The sequence below is a fragment of the Ceratotherium simum genome, chromosome 37, assembly GCF_057802395.1.
Source record: "Ceratotherium simum simum isolate JZ-2026a chromosome 37, ASM5780239v1, whole genome shotgun sequence".
NCBI lineage: Eukaryota > Metazoa > Chordata > Mammalia > Perissodactyla > Rhinocerotidae > Ceratotherium > Ceratotherium simum.
Genome location: NC_141936.1, coordinates 26987813 through 27008847, shown reverse-complemented (window position 1 = coordinate 27008847; position 21035 = coordinate 26987813). Strand labels below are relative to the sequence as shown.

Genomic DNA, 21035 nt, shown 5'->3' with positions numbered 1-21035 from the left:
GATAGACATATATACACATGTATAGTAAACCTTCTTTTTTCCTCTTTTTCAGTATATACACAAAAAGGACACTTAGCTATTCCTATTTTGGGGCTGGGGCAGGGAGAGGGCATAATTTTTTTCTTGAGATGCCACCATTCTGAGACAAACTTTCTATCCCCTATACTTCGCCTGACATGTAAAGAAAAAAATCTCATCAACTCAGGGTTATTTTTCCCTGGATATAGGCCTACTGGATGTCGTTAAGTATTTAGCATCAAGTGCAAGTTAAAAGACAGTAATGACTATCCCACCATCATACAGTACGTAAATTACAAGTCAGTAATTTACAAGGCACTATCATTGCATCCTCACAAAAGTCCTGTGATAAAGGAAGTGCAAGCTGTATTTTTCCAGCTTTATAGACAGAAAACTGAGATTAAATGCTGTATGAAGGATGCAATGAGTGCTGAACTAGAATTCAGAACTTCTAACTCCTATTGAAGAATCCTTTGGTTCTACTGCAGTGTTTTCATTACTGCCTTTATAGGAGTAGGGTGAACCTTACACTTCATAACAAATTTTGAGTTGAATGGTTCTCAAAGCTACTGTCTTTTAAGAAAAATGCATGAAAAACTTTTTTTTCTTTTTTTTGTGAGGAGATCAGCCCTGTGCTAACATCTGCCAATCCTCCCCTTTTTTTGCTGAGGAAGACTGGCCCTGAGCTAACATCTGTGCCAATCTTCCTCCACTTTATATGGGACGCCGCCACAGCATGGCTTGACAAGCGGTGCATTGTCAAGCACCCGGGATCTGGACCGGCAAAACCCGACATCTGGACCGGCGAAACCCCGGCCGCCGCAGTGGAGTGCGCGCACTCAACCGCTTGCGCCACCGGGCCGGCCACTTGTATGAAAAACTTTTAAGGGAGCCAGAATTTGATTTTTCTTACAAGATTCCTGAAACTTCTTAATTGAAAGTATGAGAATTTCTGCACTAAAATTCTCTAATCTCTGAGAAGTGGGCCAGTGTAGACCAAGCTTTGACAAAAACTTGGGTCTCTGAGTGTTCAGAGACAAGATCTGGGGTGCTCCACAGTGGGCATATAGACTGATTTGCCTTTGTCTTAGAAGGTTCGCGTTACCATTTCTCGGTGCAATCTACTTATCTATTGTCCTGAAGCAAACTTGTGTAGCCATGCAGTTATAGATAGAGGAATAACTTTATGGTTGAGTTTAGAATCTTCCCAGAGCGTATTCCACTTTCAGGAGATCTGTCAGATCTTCTCAAAACCTACATTTGTGTCACTACTGGGCTGCTATAAACATCCAATTCTTCATTACAGTAATACTTTTGTACCTAGATGGATATATTTTAATAGGTTATTTACAATGTGTAGTCAGAGATCCCTTAATTGCATTTTATAAAAGTGAATATAACTGTATATTAAAGAATATGATGGGCCCTCATACAGTCTTAAAATAGATTTACTATTTACACTGAAGACACAATCATCAGTTTTTAATAACAGTCATCCATTTCCTCCTTTCCATGATGCTGTTAACATTCAAAGTAGGCTGTTTCAAAATTGAAATGTTTTTTGATTTCGATGTTTAACATTTCTACTACTAACTTTGTAAAACTGTGCTTTGTAAAACCACAAACCATGAATATTTTCAAGATGTGATGGTATAGATATAAGTATATGCAGGGTCAGAATTTTAATTTTTGAAACGTGTCATACTAGAAATCATAATTTCCTGTAATAATCTAGGTCATTTAAATGACACCATTTTAATGAATCAACTAAATCTTTTATTGGTGCCATCAAAAGCTTCAGATACTTTTGCCAACAATTCCAGTCTTTATGATCTCCACGGTAAGTCCAAGAGAACAATGGTCCTGAAATCTCATAATATGCTACCTCATTCAAATATTCCAATAAAGCTATGTTTAGATCAGTACTGCTCAAGCTCTGCATAAAAGTCTGCATATGACTGTGTATAAAAGTCACATGGGGATCTTGTTAAAACACAGAATCCTATTCAGATGGGGCCTGAGATTCTGATTTCTAAAAAGCCCCCGGATGATGTGACTATACTACAAGGAGCAGCAGCCGAGGCCTTTTCTGGGTCACAAATGTTCCACAGTCCAGTGGTTGGGCAATTTCCCTTCTATACTTTGCTGATTTTGGTGGAAGTGAATGTCGAATGACAATCATGTATGAATGTTCTGTCTGTACCTTGTTTGGGTTTGTCTCTCATTGGGGTCATGTAACCTTCTTCATCCAGCTCTCCTCGTGGGCTCCGTTCTGGTGCAAACACTGTGGGGTCGGCGCTGTACCTCTGGGTGCTGCTATCCTCTTGGACGTGGGGTGCCACTGGCTTGCGTAGGGTGCCATTACAGCAGGAGTCATCGAAAATCTCGGCGGTGGCCCCCTGAGCAGCTGGAGCTTCTGGGATGGTGCTGGTGGTGGTTCTGTAGGGCACGGGCACTCCTTGTTCTGCAGCAAAACCCCCATCTCGGTACACAAACTGGTTCTGTCAAAGGAGAGACACATTTGGATGGAAGTTACCGTTAGGAATAGTTGTAAAAAATGACAGTTAATAACCAAAAGGATATGGAAGCTTATCTTTCAGAGAAAAGTCAGAGTTTTTATTGGTGTTTTTTCCCTAATGTCTAATGAATTTGAGTTACAGACTGGAAACACCTAAAGTTCCATTTTTTCTTAAAAAGTAAATCATGGGAAAACAATTTGGAAATATTATTTTAATTTTACTAACCACCTACCACATGATCTAATAAAATTATATTTCGTGTTCTTTCCCACAATTGGCTATTTTTGATATAAAATTCACAATGAAATGACAATGCCATTAATTGTAGACAATTGTCATTAAGAACAGAAGCACGATGATGCTATATGAATGGTGTTATTTACTTATGGCCTTCTATTCTGTGGTTACTGTGATTTTGAGTCTTCGGTACCTAACTAGAGAATCTTCACTGAGATTCTGACTTTTTAGTACATGACCTATAATCATAGAAGTAAAGATAACCTCCTCACCCAGAAGTGTAATTTATGAGCCCAGGTAAATCCTTCAGATAAAAATCGAAAGCTACTGTTGATGCATGATATCTCAATTTTGGATTACCTATTGAGATAACACATATCTATAGAGGCAGCTACATAATCTACAGCAAATTCTTAATTCACTGTTGGCAAAGGCAAAATGAGGAAATTACGGAGAGACAAGAGAAAGGAAACATGGTGAGCAAAGACCAAAAATCCTAAAAGATGAAGGTTGCTTGTGAAATACTTACTCCTGACATGGGGGTGTAGGCAGGAGGAGGGCTGTGTCCAATTTCACTCTAATAGGAAAGAAAAATGGAATGATGGATATAATAAGAGGTAACATGAATGGAAAAAAAACAAAAGAAAAGAAAAAGAAAAGCCACATGAGTCGTATGAACCAAAGGGGAAATCATGCACAACAGTGAAGTTTGCTAAGAGGTAAAATTTTATGCACTCTGACCACAAGCAAGTTTATTTGTTTTGCGGATATTAAATATTTTAATTCAATCCCTGAAAAGGAAAATTATATAGAAAAAGTAAAATTTTTAAATGGATTAACAATTAAGTTGACAATGAATATTCTTCTGATTAACCCTAGAAGAAAGGAAAAAGCAGTAAATGATTAACTTCAGTTGTAAATAAGGAATGAATTCCTTCATTACATGTTAAATGACTGAAAAGATCACATACACAGCACTAACTTTTCTCATATAAGAAGAAACTTATCTAGAAGGAGATAGAAGTGGATTTCAATTTGCCTGGAATAATTTTTGCTATCGAGTTACACATATTTTTCACTGTTTCAGCAAAGGGTCAACTTCTTAGCCTCTCCTTTATAAAAAGGTCCAGACTATTTTCTCATCAGTCTTACTTTTATTTTAATTTAAGAAACAGCAGAAAATCTTAAAAAATCAATTCCTTTCCTGGAAACATGTTTTATATACATTACTTTCATGTTCAGAATGAGTTAAAATCAGATTTCAGTTAAAAAAAGAACAAAAAGATATCTATATTCTTACAGTTTAATACTCCAGCCTATGGGCTAAGTAAAAGTAGATATAAAAATATGATAAAATATTAAAGACAATGTTCCTTAGGGTAAGTAAAGGGGGTTGTATGAATACCAGCTCTGTTTCTTAATAAAAACTTACATATATATATTCATTCATTAAACACATTTCTCGAGAATCTACTGCCTATGTGCCAGGCACTTTTCTAGGCACCGGAGATAATGAATAATGCAGTTAAGAACAGCTGATTTTATGAAGTTTGTATTCTCTACATTCTGGCTTTAACTGAATAGAGATGACTAAATTAAACCTCAAAGACAACATCTTGAATCATGTATGGAATAGAGCTAAATATTATTCCAGGTCAATGTTTTTACAATTTAGAGATTCATAAAACAATCTAAGAAGAATATGGCCCCATGGAGATTAACTATTTAATGTAAATTAATAACAACTGGATTATACAATTTCTTTTAATTAACTTAGTCTGTCGGAGTAATCAAGGGACAAGTTCTGAACCCCTGAGTTCTGAACAGTGGGTTTACATTTTAACTTTCCCCGTAACTGAGTCACTTACCTAATGGCATAGAAAATCTCTCTTTCCTTTTCTTATAATGTGGCTAACAACATATTGAAGATTAAGACATGGCAAATTAGAGATCTATTTAATATGCAATGCCTAGGAGGTGATATTGTACAACAGACAGATTGTTTTATGATTTGCTAGCAGCTCTGAGCTCCAGTCTCGATTACACGTGATGTGGTCACTCATGAAACATCTCAGACTCTCATTTTTCATCCTTGGCCTCTCTAGCTCATTCTTGGTGAAGACAAAATAAGATAATGTATATAAATGAACTTTGTAAGCTCTGTACTGTTATACAAATGAGAGGATATATGAAATTTAAATATTCACATCTGTCAAATCAGATTTTTAAAATCAAGCAATCAAGATGCCAAAGCTACTCATCAAAGAGGCATTTTAAATGCTTCCCTATTCTCCACATCACCTTAAATGTAGGTATATTTTGCTGTCTTTTAGAAAGATACGAAATCAAATACATTTGTTCATAAAATTTGAGAAAGGAATTTTCTATGTAGTCCAGTGATATGTAAAATACAGGGAAGGAATGAGAAATACAACAATTGCCTGGTGGAACTTTATCAATTACAAACCTTGGTCTTACCCTATCATTAAACCCCGATTATTGAGCATACATTTAACAAATATTTATTAAATCTCTACAATGAAAGCAGAGGAACTGTAGTAGATGCTGGAGAGATCATGATACTCAAGGAGAGACACCGCCACCGTCCTTTTGAATTTACACGGTACTATCAAACATAACCGGAGATGATTAGAAGAAAAGGCAAGAGTGAAATGAGGTTGGAGTGAATTTATTTCAATTCTGTGATTACATATTAGAAGGCAAGGTATTCCAAAGTATTAGTAATTACCTGTGTTCCTGTGACCTCTCACCTTGCAAGAGTTGCTGTACTGGGTCATGTTCAACTAGATTCTCAGCTGAAAAGACAGCATCACAGCTGTTTTTTTTGTTTTTCTTTTCTTTTTTTTTTTAAGGAAGATTAGCCCTGAGCTAACATCTGTTGCCAATCCTCTTCTTTTTGGCTGAGGAAGATTAGCCCTGCGGTAACATCTGTTGCCAATCCTCTTCTTTTTTGCTGAGGAAGATTGGCCCTGGGCTAACATCCGTGCCCATCTTCCTCTGCTTTATATGAGATGCCGCCACAACATGGCTTGATACGTGGTGCGTAGGTCAGCGCCCGGGATTCGAACATGGAAACCCTGGGCCGCTGAAGAAGAGTGCATGAACTTAAGCACTATGCCACCAGGCTGGCCTCAGCACTTCAGCTGTTTTTGCTGCACATCTTGTATTTTATAAAAACTTGAGAGATAAATGATCCAAGTCATAACTCACAAGTCATTCTTCATCAGGAAATACTTTATTATCTCTATTCATTATACGGGTTAGGCCACCTTTCATTGTAAAATGTTGTATTAAAAATAACGAGACCTCTTGCAGTTAGTCTGTTCCAAGACTAAGAGAGGCCACGGCGTATTAACATGCATCCTCTGTCCCTGCTTTGACAGGTCTTGCTGTCGGCAACCTGCCAACTCTGTATCTGGATACACTGCCAGATACTATCACAGTAATAGGACCATCTTCATGCCTTTCCTGGTTTTCAGTATTAAAATGGAAAAAATGCTAAGCAAAGCCCCTTTAGCATTCATTGTTTTTAGGGTTACTGGCTGCTTTTTATATTTCTGTTTCCATTTTTCCATTTGCTTTTTTTCTGTTTTCATGATAAAAAGCACCTCATTCATTTCCTCCTGGAAGGGCAACACAGCTACAAGGGAACATCTGTGAGGCCAATTAGCCGGGCTGGAAATGTGATATAATTGTTGTTTAAATATATTTAAATTACATGTTAATCACTGTGTCATAATTTATAGGCTTTGAAAATAACTTTTTGTACTTGAGAGCCAAGCCAGATTTTACTTGTTTTTGCTGTTTTTAGTTTGCAGCAAGCTCTTCTCATTCCCCGCCCACCCCACCCCCCCAATTCCCCACACTTGAAGAGCTGAACTTTTAATATTGGAAAGAATGACAGCTGCGAGTAAATTGGTTGAGTAAAAATTAAGATCCCGACAGTCAGAATGAGCTGGAGTGACCTTAAAGTTCTGAGCAGAACAAAGCAGAGCTCTTAGTTAAACGGCTTGTGTTTTCATTATGCTCCTCTCTGCTGTCCGTCAAAGCCCAGCTTTGAGGGTCTTCAGGAAGCAGCCCTGGGTGCATCTGTTCAATTAGCTGGTAAGGGCATTTACTGTCAGCAGGACAGAGACAGACAGAGGTGGGTTATGGACTGGCAGGTGATACGGAGTTTTTTCCTAGTGCGGGCGTTTGTGAGAGTAATGGAGAGAGTCAAGTTAATTTTGTAACAACATCACTGGGACATTGTATGATTAACTTGGACTCAAATGCCAGAGGTTATAGAGAAGGCGAATGTCGGCAAATATATCAGATACAGTGCTCAATGCACTTTTACATATAGCATGTCCTAAAATTTAGCTTTCAGTTGAATGACGAAGATTTGAACCTTTATGTTATTGCGTGCCCTATGTTTCTCATATTTATTGTTTTAATTGAAACATTGTATTGTTTAATATTGTTCCTGGGAAATTGTAATTTGTTAACCAGATGGACTGTGTCCTGTGATGTATTTTTAAAAATATCATACAAATCTATCTTTTTAGGAAACAAACAAAAATGCCTGATGAATGCCTAACTTCTATCTAAATTAAACATGTGCTTAATGAGAGGGAGCTGTGTTTTTTTTATCTTCAGATAATTCTTACTCTCGATATCAACTATAGGATCAAAGTTTTAGGGCCAAGAAACACTAGGCCAAGAAATACTCTCAATCCTTTTAACTAAAATAGAACGTGTCTCTGTAAGATGTTGCTAATCCATTAGCACTAATTTGTTACCTAGACATTTCCACGTAGTAACTATTAAGGATTCTCAAGCTTTCATTCTCTGTGGCATGTATTATTAACACTCTGATGGGCATTTTCACAGGTCAGGTATCAGACAGAAAAAATGTTTTTTGCATTATGTGTGATTCCTGATGCATGGCTGTAACTCTATATCTTTTTTCACAACTGAGTTCAACATACCGGTGTTCGAGACATCTAGATGTAGAATCTTCATTTTTCATACAGCAACCAGAAGAAAACAAACAAAATGTATCCAGATACCAAAGGCTAGTAAGGACGGGGGAAGGAAGCTGCCACCTAGGCAGCTGGCTTACACACACACACACACACAAACATGTGCACACATACACACCCATATATATATAAATACATGTATATATTACACAAAAGGTCTTTTGTCTACTTATGTATCTGTTTATTAATGTATTCATTTATCTGTCTGGTTTGATTATGTAGGACACTGCTTTTTTAAAGAAACTTTGTTTTTACTTTACATACACAAAACAAATAAATAATGATATAATGATACAAACATATAACAATAATGATATAATATTATAATAGATAGAGCATTAATAATGGTCCTATGATCTAGCTGAAAGAGTATTAACTAGGGCTCTCATCCTTTGTCCCCTTCTCACTAACCCTAGAACATTTAATCTTTCTCATATCTTTCATCTACTCGATTACTTAAAGTAATTTTTAATAAAGGGAAGCTATGAATGGTATCAGCAAATATGAATGAGAGTCAATGCAGAATTGACAAATTATATGGACATGGTGACTTTTTAAACATTAATAACTCTACTTTCTTATGTCAGTTCTCGAAGTCCACTTAATTATAATGTCTCGTCTGTTTCATAGATGAAAATACAACTACTCAGGAAAACTGAGAACTAGGAAAGGAAACTAACATGTATCATGCGCCTACCATACGCCATAGACTATTTTAGGTATTATTTATTCTTATAACCTTTCACGGTAAACAGCATTATTAAAAATTACGGCTCCCATTTTACAGATGAGAAAACTGAGGACCAGAGAAATTAAAAGTTCTTCCCATGTCCACACAGCCACTGGTGGCTCTCTGAATCTACTACCCTTTCCCTGTGCCACAGGTAGATTTTGACTTTGGCATTTCTATTCTCTCTTACCTTGGCCCTCCCACGGCCCCTGCATAATGCCTCAACTCTTCTCTCAAATAAGTTCTCATGGTTTCTCTTTCTTGTGAAAAACTAACCTCAAGGAGGAATTTGAAAAACTCACTAGCCTTGGCTATAAAATACTGATAATACTTTACTGTACTGCCCCTCCCAGTTTATTTGCATTTTAATTAACTACAAGGACTTAGCTGAAAAGGAAATTATAAATGGAATGTTAAGAGCTAATAGAGGATACACATATACACACATGTATATACATATATATGAATATATATATTCTTCCCTAACAGTCCTTTCTTGTTGATCTAAAATCATCATAATATATGCATACACAATATATATGCACGTTTACCTACCTTGCCAAGAGCAAAGCCAGCTCTGAAGCAAGAGGAGATGGTTTGAAACAACTGGAGTGCACAAAGATTTTCCAGGACAGCCCTCTTGCTTATGGATTTGTTGTTCCTACTCTAGGGCTTAGTCAATAAATTCCTCTTCCTGCTTGACTGAGGGTAAGTAAGCTATTGTATCCCCAGGCAGCAATTCCTATATCTTTTCTAAATATCAGCAGAACAAGAGAATATTCCCCTTTAAAATATTGATCTCTAGATGAGTCAATAACATGAAGCTGAAAATTCCTCACTTTATAACTTTCTGCTTTCAGTCTCTGTCCATATTATATGATGAAGTTGAAGAACATTATTAGCATAGTCAAAAAAGAAAAGGTATAAAGAAACATGATTTTACATTAGTGCCAACATTCCTTAGCTTCATTCAACAAAAGCAATAAGAATTTTGTCTCTCTTCTCGAGATTAGTAATCACAAAGAACCTCTATCTCTTCATCCTGTTGCAAGTTCTAAATGTTTTTTTGTTTGTTGGTTTCTGGCAACTTTCTTTTGCATGTTTATATTTCCGTTTACAAGCATCTTGTGATGCTTGTACCTAATTGTGACTTAGGTACTTAGGTACTAGGTAACACGTGTAGCTAGAAATCTAAAGAGGAGAACTTCTAGGAGGTTTCTTAAAGACCTCCCGATTGTTCTCAGTTAGAGGGGGTACGGCCATTTTTTCTAACTTTTTTAAACTTGTCCTTAAGAATGTCTAGTTCAATTGCAATAGATCTTTGTTTAAGAGTCAAAATGAAGTAATTAAGCCTTTACTATGTCCAAATTCTTGGGTAGTCTAAGTCTTCACGTGAATCTTAAAGTTGTCTGTCTCTCTGCCTGAGTGTTTTTTATCACAACATCATGAAGATTATTTAATGAAGACTTCTTAGTACACAGACATTGAGGTCAGGAAACTGGAAGACAAAAATTCCATAGACCTGGAACAAGTGGTCACATGAGGTTCTCCTACCTTTATGGATGTATTCTTGAACTTTTTACCACTAAACCATATGACCTTTAACAAATTCCTTAATCTCTTGGCCCCAGATTATTTAACTCTAAAAAGAGGAATAGGGCTATAGAACAGGTAATGGGAAAGATCACTTTCAATTATCAAATTGCATGTAAATGAATATTCTGCCTTAACCCCACAGCATTGATTGTTAGATACTGTAAATTTTGATTAGCATTAAAGCAAAGGCATCTTATAAACTTTTCTTGCATATATCTTTTCAGAATATATTCATCACTTTTCCTTTCTTTCCTTTTTCTAAATGGAATATCTATGAAGTATCACTTCATATATGCAATATATGATTGTATGTTCTTGGAAGGCAAGACCACATTTGAATGGCAACTAGTGAAAATACAATTTTGAAATGAAATTTTATAATTTAAACTTTTCATTTTACAGATGGAGACATTGTTACCCTAAGAGGTTAGGTTAATTTTTCAAGTCACATGTCTAGTTAGCAACAATACCAGAAACAGGATTCCCTGAGTCCCCATCTAATGTACATCCCATTATACCTTACAGCTTCAAAATGGCATTTAATAAATGATAAAAAGTCAGTTTTAGGGTTTAGAGGTACATTTTTTATGTTTTTCAGAAAATAACATTATTCCTTAATATAGCCTTGATCATGATGGGATTTGTTTTCAGTTGAACCACAGATTGATATACTCTTAAAGTGAATTTAATGGAGCTTTGATTATTAGACATACAGATATCAATTTTTCCTATTGAATAGGCTATAAGTTTATTAGACAAATGTAATTAATAAAATTAAGTACTATAAATAAAAGCTGTACATAGATTAATTAAAAGCGATGTTTATTAAAATGATAATTTATAAAACAGATTGCCCTGCATAGAGTGTATTATTTAAACATTATAGATATAAAAGCCAGCTATTAAAAATCAATATATATATGTACTTATTGTCAGTTTATATACTTTTACCTTCATGGTGTTTATCTCTATCTATATAATTAGATTATGTGTAGCGATTACAGAAACAGTTTAAAAGATTAAGTAATCTATAGGGCAGGTTTGAACTGAGAATGGGAAAAAAAGACTATAAACATTCTGAATTTGAGCACCATTACTTTAGAATTTGAAAAGCTATACCTTGGCCTGGGTATAATATGATTCCTTTTGAGTTATCAGTCAAGAGTTACTTAAAACACAATTTTAGGATCTGCATATTTCTATTCATACACAGACTAAGAAAACTAACAGCTTAAAACAAGATAAAGGTTTATTTAATCCACTCAAATGAACACATTGTCTTTTACAGGCTTTTAGCTCATTTGTAAACCTGATTTTGCTTTGTTTTTACCATTTTTTCACATGTAGATATTGCTTATCAGCAAACGAATCTTGTTCACTAAAACACCATGTACAAGAGTTCTATTTAGAAATGTTTCTTTAGTGGTTATTTGGAGTTATTTTTACTTGCAAATGATATGACAATAGTGAAATATTCTATGTTTCAACCTTCCGTTTAGCAATAATCCAAGCTTGGGAAGTTTTATTATATATTCAAAATAACAATGACAGTATTTAGAGCAATCTATGTGTGAGAATGTAAAAAATATGAAGGACGTAGTTTGTGTATGGCGAGATGGAAAACAAATAATACAGGAAATGGAATTGCAAATTTTATAAATCTAATTTTGGCATGTAGATTTTGTTCTGTGTCTTAAACGATAGGTGTTGGCAACAAGCAAACAACTGAACACAACCCAGATCAGGCTTTCAGCGTTCACATCATGTCAGTGTGGACCAGGTTGGAAATATCTTCAGCTATGTCAGTTTACGCAAACTGTTTACCAGATCAAAAGCGAATTTGTAACAATGGTGGATTCATCCAACTACTGCTCTTTGAGCTACCAGGTGGCACAGCTGTGGCTCTAAGTAAAAAGGTTTCTAAGAGTCCACCAGGAATTAGGACAGCTGGTTTGGGTGAGCTGATCTGAATAATGTGCTGTGGATACTCAGGCACGGCTACTGACAGAGCAAACAGCACACGGCTGTCCCATTAGCCCAGAGCAAACACCAGTTACATTTCACAGAAACAGGCTGGTATTTACAACTGAGCTGAGCCACAATGAATATCAGATTGAAGGCAGCACCCGAGAGAAGAAAGCTCTCCCAAGAGCTTCTTGCTGACCACAATCTAAGCAGCTTTCACCATTTTCGAGAAGCTCAAAATTTGATGTTGCTGCATATAAAAAGGAAGAAGAAAATATACAAAGAATTCCTGCATCTATTTGGGAACCACTTTGGAATTTCCTAAAGTAAAAAAAATAATCAGTATTTCTTAGTTTCTCATTTATACTGTTTGCTGCCAAAGTCAACTTAGGTTAGACAAGAATGTGGTTATAATTTCCTTTTAAGATCTAAAATGGCTAACAGTTTAATAAAAAATATGAAGGAAGCAAAAAACAAAATAGACCAGAAACTAAAGGATCTAATTTAAATCTGACATGAATACCAGAGATCACCCAGTCACACTCTATTTTCAACTAACGTAATAGAGATGGCAAGTCACTTTCCTCAAGGTCACACAGTTAGTTACTAACAAGCAAAAATCAACAGGACTAATTAGAAAAATATTTTTATTGTTTACTATGGGGATAAAAAAGATCTACTCTGTATCCTTGGATTATGTCTGCCCAACTGAGTCAGGGACAACCCAGGTGAAGCTCTAAGGCGGGTGAAATCTGATCTATAAGTTTCCTCACCATGGTTGACCTCTCAATTTTAAGCCCCTGATTCTTTACTCCTAACCGACTCCAGAGTCCACTGATTCCTGCCCTGGTTCTATAGGAAATGCAACCATATCGTCCTCCCACCGAAAGTGTTCCATTCTGAGTCATTAACTCATACTCCAAAACATCCTCTTATCCACTCTTATACTCTCCTCAGGGATTTGGCTTTAGCTATGCCAGAGGGCATCCATTTAGTCTGATTAATTTGGGGGAATTTTCTCAAATTGGTGTTAGTAGATCTTAATGGCCCTGCCTCAGGCACCAGTGAACAATTGAACACCAATCTATACCCACATATTTATCTGCTGGCCTGACATCACCACTGGAATGTTCCATGGCATTTAAAATGTCACATTTCCCAAACTGAAAGGTATATCTCTCCCTACACCAAATCTAATTCTCTTATCTTACTTGGCTTGGTGAACGGTATCAACAACTTATCTATTCGTGCAAGTCAAATATCTTAGTGTCATCATTGACTTCTCCTCCACCTCACTCTTCACATTTAAGCATCCAAAGTCTACTCATTCTACCAAGACCTACCCAAGACCTATCAAGGTCTACCCAACATCTTAACACCTCAAGAATCCAATCATGCTCGCCATCCTCATTGACACTAGTTTAGTTGTGGTTAAGGTGCCATATAATTTATCATTCTAACTGGGATACTTTGAGGGTAAAAGAAAAGTGCTATTAACAATTAAGGCAGGATAATAGGAGTAAAGCAGGACTTGCTAGGGAAAACAGGCACGTGTGATAGACTTAATAATGACCTTGCTTCTTGACTAGAGTACTGTAATAATTTTCTAATTAGTTTCCTTGATCTCAGTTTTTCCTTCACTCCAATCTAATATTCATACTTCATTTCCCTGCTTAAAAACCTACAAGACTCCTTATCGTCTCAGGATAAATCAAGTCTCAATTTCTTGTGGCACTGAAGGCTCTTGGTAGTTGTGGTCCTTGCCAATTTCTCCAGCCTCATCTCTCCCCTTGCCCCTCATAAGCCTCCAGTCAAGAAAATAACCAGCAGTTTCGACGACAGTCCGTTACCGCTCTTACCTCCAGGCCTCTACCCAAGCTCCAGTTGTTTTGTTAATGCTCTTTCTAGATTCTTTGCCTTGATTACATGTTAATCCCATGGAAAATTATCATTACCCTGATTATATTTAATTATTGATTCAAAAATATTTATCAGGAACCTATTATGTGCTCCATAAGAATAATTTATCAACTGTATTCTAATTGTTTATTCAACTCATTAGCATGTCTTCTTCCTTAGACTGCAAGCCTATTCAGAAGAAACTTAATCTAATTTACCATTATATCTTTGATACCTAGCACAGGCCAGGGACAAGGACATGGTGAATGTTCAGTAAAAGTATATTGAACTATAGGTTGTGTAAGTGAGCATAAGTGAGGCCATGTTTTTACACCAAATGGCCCTAGCCCCTCCTTTGTGTGTCTACTCGCTGTTCTGCATGTACTCTAAAAGATTCACGTGCTCTCCTGATTTATGGCCTCCTCTTACTTATGTACTCCTCAATATCTTGATAAGTTAAAAGCTTTGTTCTATGAGTTTCTCTCCAGGAACAGGCTGACCACAGGTGGGAAACAGACCTACAAGGTATCCATCACAGCTGACAGAAGAATGGAACAATGTGATGCCTGGAAGTCAACATGTCTGGAGACCAACATCCTAGGACCTCCTCCTTACTGCCCATCTTGTGTAATCTTTGATGATGGTTTTTTGAGACATTACTCTGCCATCTTCCTGGTTATGATGGCTAATTGAATTAAAACTTCGTTTCTCAATCCCTAACTCATTGTGATTAATTGGCTCTAATCTCAGCAAGCAGAGTGAGCCCATTGCTCAGGAACAGATGGAGAGATAGAAAGATATTAAACCCAAAGTGTGGATCCATCAATGAGAATCTCAGGGCCTTCAGCCAGCCAGTCATATATGTTTGAAAGAATATAGGATTTTAGCATTCCTCAAATTATATATCACACGCATCTTACTCTGCAGATGCTCAGGGTGAGTCCTAAATTGAAATTGAATCCCTATACAATTATCTGAATATTATATCTCATCGAGGACACTCACTCTTCCTGTCAATCAGTTACTATTTCTGGACACATTGTTTGACATCTTAATTCTAATGGCAAAAAAATGTATTCTTACAAATAGTGAATGGTTCAAATGCAATGGGCATTTCCCATCTAGTTATAAAACTTCGGGATTCCATCACCAGTGTGACAACACTCCCTTGAGACATCTCTGTATTTTCTGATGCTTTGGAGGTCTGGGAAACTCAGGCTTCAGCTTTACTCCTGTAGAATATAAATTGTTAACTAGGAACAATAGGAAAAACAGACCTTGAGGATAAATTGCCTGTAGGCAGATGGAAAATGCAGCTCTGGCTCATAAGATCAAACACAAATTTCTACCAGTATTCTTTATAAGTGGTACATACCACCCACCTGTATTTCCACACTGTGGAACCCGCAGACACCTATAGGGAAGGATTATTTTAAATTTTTCAAAAAGCATTGTTAGGATAATCATGGCTGAATAGTATAGAAAATCAAAGTTATAAGTAAATGAAATTCTAAATCAAAATTCTAGAGTATGTGTCTCTAGGAAGGGAAGAAGTATAGGAGGAGAGCCTTCTGATCAGGGAAAGCATTGCCAGCCAACAGCTCTGCTGCTGTAGACAAGTCTTCCTTGAAGCTTAGTGTCCTCATCCGTTAAATGAGAATAATAATGTCCGTCCCGCCTGCTTTATGAGTCTTGTAAGTTCACATTCACGTAAAATATCTTTGAATAAAATAATGTCTTATATAAACATGCAACATGGTATTTTTTTCTAGCAAGTTAAAGAAAATACAGCTGAATGCTGACTTATCCAAGTGTCAGTCACATAAAACCATACTAAATGTTGCAAACTAAATAAGTACACATTTCTTACATACCAGAATGAAAATGTTCAGACAGCTACCTGTTTATCTGTATGATGACAGAGGTTATTTTGCAAATTTGGTATCCTGTATTTCATTTTAAACAACTGTCAAAAATGATGGGTGTTATTGATGTAAATAACACAGTGGGAAATAATTTACAAGTTTCATTTGAATGCATATTGGTTAATACATCATTTAAAGTCATTGTAAAACATTCCTTTGAAAATTAAAAATAATGATATGCTTCTTTTAGTGCAGCAGTAACTTAAAGCAAGATCCCTTAGAACTCCATCACCACTTAGTCACAGAAAGGTACATATTATTTTATTTAATTTATTTATTTATTTATTTTGTGAGGAAGATCAGCCCTGAGCTAACATCCATGCCAATCCTCCTCTTTTTGCTGAGGAAGACCGGCCCTGAGCTAACATCTATTGCCAATTCTCCTCCCTTTTTTTCCTCTCTTTTTCTCCCGAAAGCCCCAGTAGATAGTTGTATGTCATAGCTGCACATCCTTCTAGTTGCTGTATGTGGGACACCGCCTTAGCATGGCCGGCCAAGCGGTGCATCGGTGCGCGCCCAGGATCCCAACCAGGGCCGCCAGTAGCGGAGTGCGCACACTTAACCACTATGCCCCGGGGCTGGCCCTGGAAGGTACATATTAAATGCCAGTGATAAAATCCTTAATCAATTGGAATAAATAAACTGAATGACCTAATAGTAAAGATTATGATAAACAAATAAAATCTTCATTACTTTTGTTTCTTTAGATGGTGAGGGTGAGAGAGTCAATGTAACACAAATGTTAGAAATTCACATCTCTGCAGACTCTGTGTTGGCCTTGACTGTCTTGAATCACTTCTACTGAACACTCGAATGCATCCAGACAGACTCCTAATAAGCTACGGCTCAGCATTCATGCCCAGGCATTGTCAACAGGCCAAGGAGATGTCCTCAGTGTGGGATGCATGCTTAGACTGTATTTTTTCTTCCCTGTGATGGCTGATCTTTTCAAGGAAAGCTGGCGCCTTAAGAGAGGCACATAGCAATGCGGGAAATGTTTGTTTGAATTCTCGTACCCTGTTTGGTGGAGAGACAATTCCTATGTATCGCCTCTTTAATAAATTAAGAATTGAAGCATTTTATACATTTTAAAAACATACTAAACATTTTTAAGAAAGACGCGTCTTGGAAAGAAAGTAGCTAAGTTACAGAAAAGTGCTTAGATTTGCAACCTGAAATAATTTGATAAATGACTTGGAGTTGGGAAAAATAAAACAGATTAGACTTTCCCACATATTATATACCCCGGGCTTTCTCCCAAGGACTACCAAACAAACAAAAAGTACTAGACAAATAAGAAAAGCCCCTGATGTATTTCCCAGGCCATTTTGTTCTTTATTATATACTAGCACAATTATTATTTGTCATTTCTAAAGGAAGCTATTAAGCCAAGGCACAGCTATATTCTGACAAAAGAAAATATTAATGCTTGAGCTTATGAACATAATCACAAAGGAGGGTATGATTGTCTTTCCTGCCCTAAGTCTTAAATGTTAGGCACCCCAGGCTCTCAGGAACCTTTACTGTTTTTATCATTTATAAATATATCCAAGATTTTAGAAACCATTTCTATTTCATCTGTATCACCTTTTAGGATAACAAGATCCTTAAATATATAACCAATCAATTATACTCATATCTCACTTATTTCTCACAAATTGATCTATCTAAGTATTAAAAAGATACCCAGTGGCTCAGATTTTGCCAAAAACAATGTGAGAAGAGGACATTTTGATCATTCGAGGATTGATCTCTTAAATTCTTATTGAAAAGTAGGTAACCGAAAGCTCAGGTGAGAGCAACTGGAAGTAATCTTGGCACACTGACAGCACTTCTAGGATTTTTTTGCCATACAAAAGCCTACTGGATGTCAATTATGCAGGAGGAGAAGATATTTCCAAGAGAGCTTGACAAAAGGCCAGGTTGTGAATTATTTGCTTTGAAATGCCTTCATATTCTCCAGCTTGGAAATTCTGGTCAAGAGAAAAGGAAAAAACAAGTAGCGAGCTCATCCCAAGCATACAGCCAGGTGAACATTCATAAAATGTTTATCAGACACAAATAAAATTTTTAAAAATGCTAGACCTTCCTCGTCCAGAAGAGAGGAAAGAAACACAATAAATAAAGGATTCTTTGTTATCATATTAAATTTCCAGGGCCAGCCCCATCCATCTTGAGTTTCTAAATACCAGAAGCCCCAAAGGAAGCTTTCACTAACATGCTAATTGAAAGGAAGAACACTACTGGTGCATATTTTCTTACTTCCTCTACCCAGAGTGGATTTATCTTAAAGCAGTGAAGCTTAAAGCCCCAGGGCCTTCAATTTACATAGCCCCTTCTACGCCTGGGAAAGTGTCCGAGTCATAGATTCACATGTTCTGTGGTTCGGTAAATTTTGAAAAAGTAAGATTTTTATTTTTGCATTCTTTTTCTTAAAGACACTCCACCCCTATTCCCAGTGGTGTGTCTGGCTCCAAAAAACCTCAATTTGCCCATACTCTGCCCTCATTTTTCAGAGAATGTTCCCTACAGTTTATCCTTTATCAGAAATCTGGCATTTATGAGCAGTCATCCTGCACATCCAGAAGGCTTCCTTTGAATATCCCTTCTCGTGGAGAATGTTCATTCCACGAGTCAACTCAGGCATCAGAACCAGGGTTGATATGCTCTAAGCTTCCAGATTACAGCTCTTCAAAATTCATTCAAACTCATCCCCTTTTTGAGGCTCAGGTTAAATGATTATTCCACCAGTCCTTATCTTTGTGATTATTATCCTCAGTCTTTGGAGGCACTTTCCAACACTCAGATTGCACATTGGTATCTCTCAGATTGTTCAGTGATATCTGACTCATTCCTAACCCCTGTCACCATGGATGCCACTGAATATCTAAGCATTATAGTTTCTGAGCTTCCTCCTTGCCTATGACCTTGTCTCTACTTCACTTTAACTATCACATGGCTATATCTTAACATCACCAGGAAAAACTCCTGTTACAGAATTAAAAAAAAAAAATCCTTGTCTTGGACCACAGCCTTCTATTCATTAACTTTGTTGATTTCCCTTTCTCTGATTCAGTCAGTTCTTCTGCCTTTTGTGTGCTCCTCAATTAATTCATGACACTTTATTTCACCAATGTGAGCTGTCAAGTAAGCTAGATATGGATTTGAATCCTTTGCCACTTACTAGCTATGCCACAAGCTACTCAACCTCTCTGAGTCCCAATTTCCTCAGCCTAAAATGGGGAAAGAAGGCCTCCTTCCTTTAGTTAGTATTATATTTTATATGAATTTATGCAAAGAACCTATATAACATTCAGTTCACAGTAGGCACAGAATTATATATAATTAGGTAGATAGATGATAGATAGCTAGATATAGATAGCTAGATACATAGATAAAAAGAAAGAACTTACCTGTACCACTTGGTTGATTACTTTATTGATCCTCAGTATAACCTTTAGTTCCTTCAGCTTCCCTATTGTTTTGGAGCAGCTGCCCTACCAGTTCTCCACTCTTGATATATCAAATCCTTTTTTCTCTCCCTTGCTCATAGTTCCCTTGGTGCTACTGAACAGTCACGCGTTCAAGTAGAATGGTGAGACCTTAGATTCACTGGCCCTCATTAATCTTTGTTTATGCACCTTACCACAGCATTTCCCCAAATCTTAGAAGGTCTGTGTAAGCTTCCTGACACATCCCCGTTCTCCGCCCTCTCTGACAACAATTTGCTGTCTATATGATAGAGAGAATAGAATCTAAATGTCTCTATGTTAGCAGTTCCTCAATTTCATCTCTAAATTATAATGAAATGGAAAACTTGTTATTACTTGTTATTATAACTGAACTAAAATATCTCTTGGGAGACAACTAACTGACTTTACTAAAAATTACAAAAAGAAAAAAAAATCTTGGTTAAGTGTGTGGGGTAGAAGGTGAATCAACAGATAGCTGAGTGCCAAAGCTTCAGATGGGAGGAAAATTGTGCCATATAATAAAACAAATTTTGGATTCCGAGATAAATCTGAGAGGAAACAGAGCTGAGAAAAGCAAAGAGTGGAGAAAAGGGCAAGAGAGTAGACGACTGTGCCGTCTATGATGTGACCCTTCAGTCTTGTCCACCAGTTCTATCTTCAATCAAATCTACCAAACCCATGAAGTCTTGCTGCGAATGACTTTTGTGGCTGAGGAAATGAAAGAAGGGACTGGGTTGTGGAAATCAAAGAAGAGGTGGGAATCACTGGGGTGTGTGAGAGAGGCATTGCATGAGGAAATTGGGGCCGAGGAAGACAGAAGAGCCAACAGTTATTTAGTTGTTACTGTTTGAAGTGCTTTGTTTGTGTTAATCCACTCAACCCTCATACATAACTATGGTAGATTTTATTTTTATCTTTATTGTAGAGAAAAGGAAACTGAGAGGTTAAGTAAGTGGTCCAAGTCTACACAGCTGGTAAGTACTGAAGCCTGGATTTAAATACAGTCAGTCAGACCTCAGAGCCTGTGCTCTGGTATGACACATTGCCAGTTTACCAGATTACCTCAGTAAGCACTTTTTTCCCCAGTAAATTGAAAAAAAAAAAAGAATGAAGAAGTAGTTTAAATGTCTTCCATCTGTAAATTTTAGGTTGAATAAAATTTTACCCAATGGCTCAGGGGTCAGAGAAACCCTCATCTGACAGTTGGGTTTAAATCTCATTTTTAGTTTCCTCATGCCAAAGATTACCTCCTCCTGCCTAAGATGAACTTTTCTTTGAAGGTATTGGGACTTACCCTTCTCTAACTTCTCCTGGACTTTTCTCTACCTATTCTCTCATTTCCTACTATTTTCTGTCTCTATGATTTCGCTAGTTCCCTCCACTCTAAGATTCTTCAGACGTCCATTATTCTAGAAAACTTCCTCTGATCCATCTTTCTCTCTGAGCTCCCGTTCTGTCTCCTTTCTTCCCCTCACATGGGGGGGGGGGGGGAAACTCACATGAAGAGTTTCTCTAAGAAATTCCTACTTCCTGCTTTTATTCTTCAGTCAATTGTATTCTGCTCTCTACTAGTTCCACACTCTATTCTCAACAAGAATACCAATATGTCATGAATCAAGAGAATGATG

The 21035-nt window shown here is 36.9% G+C and overlaps 1 protein-coding gene across 2 annotated transcripts in view; it reads right to left on the bottom strand.

The window, feature by feature from the left end:
* ERBB4 (erb-b2 receptor tyrosine kinase 4) overlaps positions 1 to 21035 on the bottom strand; it is a 1114653-nt gene that overhangs the window by 9952 nt on the left and 1083666 nt on the right. For both annotated transcript variants that reach the window (XM_087424880.1, XM_087424879.1), the window contains exons 26-27: positions 3304 to 3351; positions 2222 to 2519 (exon numbers count right to left, since the gene is read on the bottom strand). In XM_087424880.1, the coding sequence (XP_087281006.1) occupies positions 2222 to 2519; positions 3304 to 3351 (346 nt within the window). The remainder of the gene's footprint in view (positions 1 to 2221; positions 2520 to 3303; positions 3352 to 21035) is intronic.